General features: G+C 38.2%; 1 protein-coding gene across 9 annotated transcripts; it reads right to left on the bottom strand.

Moving 5' to 3' along the window:
* Nucleotides 1-95: 95 nt before the first annotated feature.
* LOC111322855 (uncharacterized) lies at nucleotides 96-10,276 on the bottom strand. 9 transcript variants are annotated; one of them, XM_088734830.1, is made up of 9 exons: nucleotides 10,183-10,276; nucleotides 9,534-9,595; nucleotides 5,146-5,169; nucleotides 4,073-4,114; nucleotides 3,343-3,423; nucleotides 2,592-2,633; nucleotides 1,956-2,237; nucleotides 820-996; nucleotides 96-634 (listed from the first exon to the last, which is right to left on the bottom strand). In XM_088734830.1, exons 2-9 carry the CDS (start codon nucleotides 9,586-9,588, stop codon nucleotides 411-413), a joined length of 927 nt encoding a protein of 308 aa, XP_088590956.1. In that variant the 5' UTR covers nucleotides 9,589-9,595; nucleotides 10,183-10,276; the 3' UTR covers nucleotides 96-410. The 9 variants fall into 9 exon arrangements, with proteins under 9 accessions (XP_088590956.1, XP_088590955.1, XP_022781796.2 ...); XM_088734829.1 differs by lacking the exon at nucleotides 10,183-10,276 and adding an exon at nucleotides 9,930-10,063; XM_022926061.2 differs by lacking the exon at nucleotides 10,183-10,276 and adding an exon at nucleotides 9,930-10,062 and having other exon boundaries at nucleotides 3,394-3,423.
* Between the last annotated feature and the right edge of the window lie 602 nt (nucleotides 10,277-10,878).

The following is a 10,878-nucleotide window of genomic DNA, read 5'->3' as shown; positions in this document are numbered from 1 at the left end:
TTTAAACATTCCTGATAGCAGCGTTTACCTGGTTATCCGAAATTTAGCATCAGGAGCTCTAGACATGATTTCCGAAGTGACCTGGGTGCCCTTCATAACAACAAATGATAAATAAAATTTATTTTCAATTAATTCACACTCAAAAGCACTACATGATATGCCTCCGAGCATGGTTCGAAGTGGACTGTGAAAACTGTTTCGAACCTCCATTGTAAGACTTACAACTTTAAAAGTACTTGAAGATCTTCTCATAGTAATCCTTCAAAATGAGTTAAATCATAACACTATGGAGCACAAATCTTGCAAGGACCAACTGTGTTCCAGGATCTCAACTAATTTAGGGTATGTTCGTGGAGATACCCATTTAAAAAAATCATACATTTCCTTCAGAGATCATGCGTTGTTGGTACTCAGTGCTTGCTGTGATGTTTTTTGGTGCCCTTTCTGTTTCCGGCTTTACTCAGTAACTTATGTACTTTTCCCATCTTTGCACGTTTCTGTGCTGCTCCTGGCATGCCCCCTCCAATGGCCCCTTGAAGAGCCCCACCCATAGGTCCTCCCATCTGGCCTCCCATTTCTTGAGGTCCAGCAAACATGGCTCCTGCTCCGCCAGCATTTTCCATCGAGGGCATTCCTATGACAATAAAGAGAATGCAAAGCACACCGTACATGTCAAGGCCGCCGTAATGAAATTGTCAGCCGTAAAATGGATGAAACGCAGGAAACATTGGGCTGTAACCTTGTTTTCACAAGGAAAGTACAAATGTGAGTATATTTAAAGAAAATACGTTGAGGTGGTACTGTAGACAAATCACATACCTCCTTCCATACTCATTCCAGCGATTCCACCGCCCATGCCGCCCACCCCGGTCATACCAGCCATTCCTCCCATTGAGGTCATTCCTCCCATGCCTCCCATTCCCGCCATTCCTCCCATTCCTCCCATTCCGGCCATTCCTGCCATGTTCGGCATGGAGTGCATACCACCTCCCATTCCTGAAAAATATGATTGACAAGACTGAGTAGGGTAGCGGTGCTATATACGTGGCCTGTGGGAGAGTTCCATCGGATTTAAGAGGAGAGAGGAGAAATCACTAGTCGATGGAATCAATTAATCAACCAAGCATTAAGTTCATATAATTTTGTCTTCCAATTTTTAACAAAACAGGTGTTCCTGTCGGAACTATTTGGTTATCAAGATTAGACATTCTTCTCAGGATCATTCAAATCCTAAAGTTAAGTTTTGGGGACAACTAGTTGTTATTTGCAGCTCATTTTCTTTGTACATCAGACTGGTTACTTAAGGTTACCGTGCACCTTCAGGGGTGTCTCGCGTGCAAGCGATTTAGCGCGTCCGGTTTAAACTGTAGATGTCTAAACCCCTATATCAAATTAAAGCTTATAGGGCTGGCTATCAGACTGTACCAAAAATTTTGAAAAAAAGTGAATTGTCGAATTTTTCACGACCTCTTAAGGCGAGCACCCGAATCACCTTTTAAGAGCTACAAGTCAAAGGGAATTTGTTCGATTGCTCTCAAATTTTGACAGTATCTAGTTTTACATATAAACAACAAAAACTTGTCTCCGAATTTTTATTTTTTATTTCTAAATACTTTTTTTTCAAAAGCGATTTTTGTACGATCACTCCACATTTTTTGAATCCTATTTGAAAAATGTTCTGTAACTTTTCCCTGAAATTGAATATGGCAAATCGCAGACACGTTTTTTTTTTTTCAACGCTTTGGCCCCGGAAAAGGAGGAACACATTAAATAAGCGAAAAACAAAATTCGCTTTGACATATAACGTTCAAAAGGTGATTCGGGCGCTCGTATTAGGAAGTCGTGAAAAATTCGACAATTAATTTTTTTTCAAAATTTTTGGTATAGTCTAATAGCAAGTCCTATAAGCACGATAACCTTAACTTCATTAGGTAGGCAAATATTTCCAAACCTACCTCCTTCTCCTCCTTCGATAAATTGTTTAGACATCAGAGCACCTTCGGATGGGCCTCCGGCTGCTCCCATGGGCATCTGCACAGGTCCTCCTTCCATTCCACCAGCCATGGGCATTGCACCGCCTCCATTCATACCTCCTGGCATCTGCATGGGCCCACCCATCATCGTTGGCAAGCCTTCCATGGTAGCCCCACCACCCTCGCCGATGGACGTGGCTCCAGCGCCAAATCCCATGCTGAGGTCACCCATGCCTCCCATACCTCCGCCCATGGAGTTCAATCCTGAAGGAAATAGACAGAAGCATTGATGGCTGCTCTTTTGTATGTAACTAGGTTGGGGATTATCTTTAGCAGATTATTTGACCCTACATGATGTTAGTGAGCTTGCCGCCTTCCGCCTCCCCCCGTCCCCGTCGAAATATATATATGATATATGAACCTAGCTTGCGACCAAGCTTTGCCCAAGTTTCTTGTAGTTTAATGTCAGAACGTCTGACCGGTGCATTTATTGTCATGGGTTCCATTCAAAGCTTTGGGCCTCAAACTCTTTTTTCCTTGTCTCCTTAGAATAGGCAGATTACCCTTTGGTTCTCCATTTTTTTTAGATAAAGAGAAAGAGAAAGAATTATCGCTTACCGCCTCCTCCCATGTTTCCACCAGCATCCATCAGTCCTGGAACTAAAGCAAAATCGAGATGAAGTTAAAAACATTTTTCATGATGCCCAAACAGGCTGAAAAAATATATCGATCATCTTTACCTAGCTTTCAAATGTAATTTGTGAATGCTTGAAAATAATTTCTTAGAAAAAAAAATGAAATGAAAACGTCTTCTCGTAATTGGATGACTACTTCAGAGAAAGTTTAAGGACTTGACGATCATGCAATTAAAACCGGGAGTCCCCAATCAGGACACAAAAGCGAACGAACCAGAGGCAAGAATATGACTGGTATCAGGAAATAATCACAGTTGATTGACCAATAACTAAATTGTAATATATCCAATATACACAATGAGAATGACTCAAGCCGTGGGTATTTGTAGCACTTGTTGAGACAGGCCACATTGACTAGGAATATTGACTGGGAACAACTTAATTAAGCTTGCCCTTTTAATTTACTAGACTAGTAGCCTTTCTTATCTTTCCTTGTTGTTGACAAATATAAAAGATAGTCGCTTTTGTGTGTTTTCATTCAATTTTATTTGCCGCTATTACGTAAGACTTTTTTTGGAATTAAAGGGCAAATTGGTACTTTTTCAGTTTATTGACAGGGTTTGATATTTGCGTCAAGCCACCATGTTGATGATTATGTTAATTTAACTGACCTCTGAAAGGTTGTTGCTCTGCAATTCTACTGAGGCATGCAATAAGCAAAACTAGTTTTTAACCTTGTTGGAAATCGTCAGATTTTTTTCTTGAGTTCTCTGTTCCTGACATACCTCGTATGATATTCCCATGGCGATGGTGCCCTGTTTATATTGGTCAACCACAAGAAAAGAAGGAGGTATTACTGAGTTGAAAGTATCATGCACCAGGGATTGCCAACGCCTCTCATAACAAACACGATCTACGAATTGATTCCACGAACGAAAATTTGCTTTCTTATTGACAGATAACAAATATTTTAATTGTAAACGTATGGTTCGTGCTCAAGCAGAGACCGATCTGCACCTACCACGAAAATGAAATATTTACAGAGTGGCAAGATAATGTATACGTTTGCAGATTTTTTTATTTCAGCATGCAATACAGCCATTGATATGATAGAGATTTTTTGGTATTGGGTCGTGTTTGAAATGATATAACGCTGCACAATATCCTGGTGGTGTTCCATGCATGAACGTAGCTCCCATGCACATCCGAAAAAACTTGATCCTTATTTATCCTAGGCGGCTGGAAGTTATTTCTCTGCAATTCCATGATCAAGAGTTCACTGGTATTGTCTGAAGTGCGAGTTTAATCAATCTGATCTATTTAGACCACTGTCTTTCAAACTATCCAGTTTCCAATTTCAGAGATCAAACTTCCAGATTTGTTAGGATAAATGTACGGCGAGAAGACGCTTTCTTTTATTGGGCCAGTAAAGTGCGTTGTGTCCTATTTAGTGAGAGGACTTACCTCCCTGTTTTTTGCTTTCTTTGTGCGTTACATGTCCTTTTTCTTCACGGAGACCAAGTAATGGGAAACAAAACAAATATGAATAAATCCTGTTTTTTTTTTATCCAAATTGGTTTGACCATGCAGTGGAAGTGGAAAAGAAAGAAACTCATGCAACAATTTTTCACGACGGCCATCCCTTATTCTCTGTCTCTCTTTTTTACAAACGAAAGAAACCTAGAAAAAGTTAATTGTTGACGCAGAATCATTTACCAAAATTAGATATAAAACATACTCTCTTTCCCACTACGAATGTAAATTTAAAAGGAAATCTTTTCACATTATTTTATGGCTGTCTTCGTGGTTGATCCTTGATTAAGAAGATACGTTCTAGGACTTACAATTTGTTTTCGATCCAGGAAAACGCCTTAGCTGAACGATGTTTAAACTTTGATGCCTTTTATAATAAATGTTTGCGAGAGAACACAAGAAGTTACCATGAACTTATTCTCCACGCCTTGAATTTTACTTCTTTATATACAGTAAAAACCCGCATACAAGAACATGTGGATTAAGAACACCCAGGCTGACATTTGGTAAAAAAGGAGCGTATGTATAAGAACACATTCAGCCTGAAAATTGAAAATTGTTCTTATATATAAAAACTCTTCCCTTCTCAGTTTAATAGAACAAACAGTGTCTGTAGCATGTTTACTGTGGTATTGCACTAAGATCTGTGTATAAATGCTAGTAATTTCACTTGCTGTGTATAGCAAATGTACAACAACTGTATTTGGAATTAAGAGTCTTATAATTACAATTATAAGTTACGTCTTTCATCATAGTTAGTAAATCCCTCACATTTTTTTTAGAAGTAAAAAATTAAGAACACTTAAGAACACTTTCAGGCTGATTTCACCTAAAATACCCGATATATAAGAACCCAATCAGCCAGAACCCCGAAAATGGTTGTTCTTGTATGCGGGTTTTTACTGTATTCAATTTTCCAACATTAAAGTGTTCATTCCTCCCTTAACGTAGGGAAATATAAATTCTTTGTAGAAGTTCATGGTTAAAGAGAACCTGTTACTCACTTGTATGTCTCGGCTTGGCGAAACCTACACGGAGAGAGAAAGAATGTTATTTGTTGCTATAATTTGCAGGAATAAGATGGTAGAAGAACTTTGCAATCTTTTTATCGATTTACACTAAGTATTAGCCGGTAATTTAACAACACAGTAGCGTTTCCTAGCCAACCATACATGTAGGACTGGACCTCGGACTGATAGCATCAGAATCAATCGTGGAAGGGAACTTGTGCTAACTGTAAAATATGGAATTTATTTCTGGAAATATGAAAATATGGAATTTATTTCTCTTAAAATATGGAATTTATTTCTCCAGTTAAAAGTATTTTAAGAGAAAATATCACTGAGAGAATCGTTTTTACGTAGATATCGGGGTAAAAAACAAGTCGACAGTGGTTAACCGTAGTCTGTATCTCTTATCGACAGCAATTATTGTCACCACAGTGGACTCACGAGACACAGCCGAGTGAGTCCACAACATTTTGACCATTGTGATGACGAATATCGTTGTCGATAACAGTACAGCCCGCCCTGGACCACTGTCGATTTGTTAAGCAGTTTCGGGCAGTCAAGATTTAAGAATATTTGGTAAAGTGAAGGATAACGTTGGAATGGTTAACCATTTACTTCAAGATATTATGGTTCGGTTGTTTTAACAAAGTTTAACCGGTCTTTATCAAAATCGTGTACGAAATCGTCTTTAATCTAGCCAAGCATTATATTTAACTATTGATTTTTTTGTGAAGAGTGTGAATAAGACTTGAAGCCAACACCGAGGAAACGTTTATTTACTTCAAACAAGCTAATTGTTAAAATACTCCAGGTCATCTGATAGATTAAGACAGCGGCTTAAGGTAGACATCGTTTAAACAACCACCCCTTGACACAAAGGCTTCAACCGGACGGGCTGGTCATGGCGAGGTCAAAAATCAAAATCTCAAATGAATTTTTTTCTGGGGTTGATGAGAGCCAAGGGGAAGAAATCATCGAAAACAAAGTGGATGTCTGAAGATAGTTCCAAGTGTTTAGGCAAAGTTTTTCAATAAAATTGTGATCTAAGTGGCCTTTTCACTGTGGCCTTGCTCTGATAAAGGATCACTTACGTCATTGCGCCGTGTTCACTAAAATGCTATTTAATTATCTTTAACCTTGAAATGAGACTATTGTTGGTTTTGACCAAGATGAAAGTCGTCAGTGTTTCAAAGGATGAACAAAATTAACGTATGTAAAGATAATTATCGATGTCTATCCAGGCTTATAACAAAGTTCAGATATAACGTGCGCTGTCATTGGTTGAAAGAGCGTGCTCTATCACAGTTCAAAACACGGAGTTGAGCTAAAGCTATCACGCCATCTGGCAATATTTGTGCTATGTCCGACAATTTCCCAGACTTCCCTCCAGCTTTTTTCCGTTAATTGAAATTGAAAATTCAGCAACAGAAGAACCAAACAATAGTTTGTAAACATGCCAAGCGCTGTGATTTACGTTATTATAACGGGAGCAGAGACGAAAATCCTGGTCCTGTTCGACCAATCAGAATACTTGAACCATGCTAGCAAGGATTCATATTGACATATTGTTTTATGAGAGTATAGAGCATGCTGACACCGTTGTTCGCTTTGGAAATTAACTTTGTTTTGAACATTGAAAGTAATTGATGGAGAATTTAACGCATTTTTTATTATAAAACAAATAGAGAAGCTTTGACTGTGCTCTGTTCTGTTGTAAACCACTTATGAAGCAGCTAATGCACTTAGGAAATTGGGAGAAACACTCGACTACGTATCGTGTTTCTCCCTACACTTCTTTCATGATCTAGCCGCTTCCTGCGTGCTTTACTACAGAACGTAAACAGAAAGTAAATCCAATGCAATCCCGTATTACTTTCGAAACTCAATAGGAAACTGCTCCAATCAAGATTTTGTTAATACGTGGTTTCGAAAGTGAGAAAGTCATGATTTTCAGCTTTTTTGAAAACAATCCTGTTCGATTGGTTATGTTCCATTTTTCTGATTTCACGTCGATAGATGAAGAGAACTGTTGTGTGACCCGCAGAAACTGTACTGAAAGATTCAACCAAACTTTGGGTACGTCGGAAACATTACATGAACTTCACTCCCTGCAGTTTATGACACTTCTCCACTTACATCTAGTTACCTCTCATTAAATAATTTCTCTTTTTGACCGGGGCCTTGGGAGGTTCCGGGGGTTTAGGAGGCTTGGGGGCCTTAGGAACATCATACTGATCCTGAACCGGGGGAACGTCTGGTAAATCACCAGGTGATGGCATGCGGGGCATCTCATGCGGGAATACCAAAAGGTATGGTACAGTGCGATAAATAAAGCCATCTGATCCTAAAACGAATGGAAACTCTGGCGTTTTAGGAGTATCTGGTGTTAACGGCGTCTCAGGTGTTCTTGGAGTGTCCGGCGTTCGAGGTGATACCGGGGTACTAGGCGTCTCTGGTGTCAGAGGCGTTACGGGGGTTTCCGGTGTCCGGGGTGTCTCCGGTGTTTCCTTTGTGACCGGGGTCTCCGGTGTCTCTGGTGAGGCCGGTGAGAGTGGGGTATCCGGTACCGGAGATTGGGGTTCTCCCGGGCGCGCACGAATCACATCTGGAATGGTGATTTAGCCGATAATACTCCCCTTTCCTGGACAGTGTTACCAACTATAGATCTTAGCTTGGTTTAAATGTTACAACTGCTAGTTCGGACTTACTTAGTTTTTTTTTTTGTTATAAGCGTTCAGTAGGCATGTTTCTTACATATGGTAAACTACAAAAGTTAAGATACGAGCTTTAACCGAAAAATTAATTCATAATTCATTTTTGCCATTTGACGATGTTGAAATATCCATTTTTAACTCACAAATAAAATCATTTTTGAGAGCACAGTGCTGATTAAGCTTCCTTTATGATCGACCAAATAAAATGGTAATCTATGTGTAATATTTAACACCCAAAAATGAACAAGTGAAAGTATTACTGAGTGGAATTTACACAGGAAGACCTTGTACACTTGAGTCTATTGTTGAGTGAGATTATAAGTTAGTGTAATTTTTTTTTAAAAATGTTGAATTTAAAATTACTTGTTCGATGAAACCCGAACGTTAAAATTGCGATCAGTTTTTTCTCATTTGTTGAGAAAGTGGCGCGCGTCAAGTCTCCTAAAACCAATCATAGGGTGGGAGTAAATCACTATACATACAGTCTCGGATTACTCTAAAAGATTAATAAAAAATTTCTCTTACTCTAAAAAAATTTTTATTCTTACTTTTCTCACTTTTTGTCAATGTGTCAGCCAAAGGGTTTAGCTCAATAAATTTATGATTTACTCTGTAAATAGAAGAAGGCTTGGAATACATTTATTATAATTTAATTTTCATTTATGAGAATCCAGGTTTTTTTACTCGGAGACAATTGACCGTCTCTAGTCAGCTATGCATATAGACTGCAATGATTCTCTCAATTTCGAGTCGATTTTAAGAAATGGTTCTTGTCAGTCTAGCTTGAGATGGAAATTTAACGACATAAACTTAGTTTTCTGTTGAATCAGTTCCGAACAGGGCATCAGCTGAACATGACTGGAAATTTCACCCGGCTCCACTATTTTTCACACTGAAAACTCATCTTGTTAGTTGACAAGAACTTTTTACAAATATGCAATGAGAATGGGAATGATCACCTGACCTCAAGCACTTTAACCTAAGCTTGAATTAAAAAAGTTCCTAATATATTCGTTTGAAAATGCATGAAGTGCTTCTGAGACTTTATGTGTAATACTATGTATCCTTGATACTCACAAGACTAATTGCAAAATGAAAAGTTTCGAATTCTAATGTCTTTACGTGCGGGCCAACCTACATCTTTTATCAAAACTTTCACATGACGTGCAACAACCGATGACCATTGGTAATCAAAACTAGTCATCCAGGTAAACGTCCGAAATGAAGGATCCGAGACTTCATCCAAGAAGATTCATGTAAGGCATAGTTTTATTTAAGAAATAGGGGCGTACGGAAAATAGATAGCTACGACATGAACTCACAAGGGAGAAGAAAGAAAGAAAACCTATGACACCATGATAATGTTGTTTGCCTACTCCGAATAGGACACCTGTTTTAAACTGAAAGTCACTGACACTTCAGTCAAATGGGGAAAATGCTCTAGTCAAATGGCGAAAAATGCTCTAGGTTTCTAATGCGACGACGTAATGAATACAATATATTGTGGTTTGTGAAGGCTTGGCGGAAGTTCTTTGTTTCGATAATAATGTTATCTGAAGTATTTTTGGCAAGATCGACCTCGATAGTTGATTTTGGTACCAGACGCCTTTAACAGCTTACCAAACCTAAGGTTCATGACAAAAAAAAAAGAACTGGAAAAAGTCTCACCTCTAGACGCAAGTGTTAATACCAGAAGAAAACATAGATAATTCCAATTCTTCATTTTGTGTCTGCGGAGTTAAAGGGCAATTTGTATTAATCCATGTGAAATGCGATCGATGGGTGAAAGTCACTCCACGATGTCGAGCACACTTCCTTTCCAAAGTTTTATTTTTTGCCTTTTTTTTTTGCTTTTTTTTTTGCATCATTGGCAAATGCGATTAAGACATATCACGATTATTTTTCAACATGTGTTTTCAAAATGAAGAAAATCTGGTAAATTCAGACAAAACAAATAAATAAAGGTATATATAGGCTTCTCAGTAGTAAAGCAATTTCCATATCATTTATAGAATTGAGCTTAACCCCAGCAAGCGCTTAAATGCAAGTTCACAATTGCCATACCTCCAACGGATTCTCTGGCTTAAAATCTTGCGTGTATTTGTGTCTTCATACAGGGAATAGTGGTCCACACGAGAGAAGGATAATCACTCATCCCACACGTGTGTGAATTTATTATTATAGAATAGGTCAACAATGTGCCAAAAACAGTAATTACTTAATGAGACATCATTACATAAGTACGTTCTGGCTTCGAGAAAATATCCCTTAAACTTAAGTTCAAAATCAGTGCTAGCCACAGATACTCATCACCTACCTTTTCCTTCACTTTTCTTAGTCACTTGGTTTGTGAGTTATTTACAGTAACGAAGATTGAGCAGTGATTTGGAGTCTCTCTGTTTATGAGCTTAATATTTCATAGGTGTTCTGGTGGTACCATTATTCAGCGCGAATAAACTACAGGTTAGGTTTCTAAACCATTGAACCGCGCGGAAAAAGGTGGAGATTTCCAACGCACAATAAATTACTAAGAATTCAAAACGCGTTGGCTATCATCTACGGCTTCCTCTTCTATCGCTTCTGAAATTTTTGAAATCGCCATATTTCCTTAGTTTAAAATCTCCCATTCAGAAATTTGTTTTGCGCTTGAGCAGTAAACACTCCATTATGTGACAAGTCGTTTCCCTTATAATTGATGCCCGAGTCATTATGGAACAATTAGATGGTAATTAATCAGACATAATCACAGATCTAAACCATTTAAGCTGTTGCTAACAAAGGTGAAACTATAAAAGGGGATTATCATGCTCCTGTAATTTCTTTTATTTGTCTCTGATCAGTTTTATCTTTTGAGACCAAAAGGACTTAAATAAGCTAACGCATATTTCTTACGTGATGTACCTGTTTACAAACGCATCTGCAAACGTTTCTGAGTATGCGCCTAATTGATAGTAAACTTTATAAACAAGTGAAAAAGAGATTGCTTCAGTTTATTTTTCTAAATACCTGTTTA

The sequence above is a fragment of the Stylophora pistillata genome, chromosome 10 (genome assembly GCF_964205215.1).
Source record: "Stylophora pistillata chromosome 10, jaStyPist1.2, whole genome shotgun sequence".
Lineage (NCBI taxonomy): Eukaryota > Metazoa > Cnidaria > Anthozoa > Scleractinia > Pocilloporidae > Stylophora > Stylophora pistillata.
This window is presented reverse-complemented; position numbering and strand designations above follow the sequence as displayed.

Bases quoted from the DNA above. Each gene is read 5' to 3' on its own strand.
- LOC111322855 (XM_088734830.1), bottom strand. From the start codon at position 9,588: ATGAAGAATTGGAATTATCTATGTTTTCTTCTGGTATTAACACTTGCG. The intron at 997-1,955 runs GTAGGTTTGGAA...CATATTTTTCAG, and splicing joins TATCGAAGGAGGAGAAGGAG to GAATGGGAGGTGGTATGCAC. The intron at 635-819 runs GTATGTGATTTG...TTATTGTCATAG, and splicing joins TGGAATGAGTATGGAAGGAG to GAATGCCCTCGATGGAAAAT.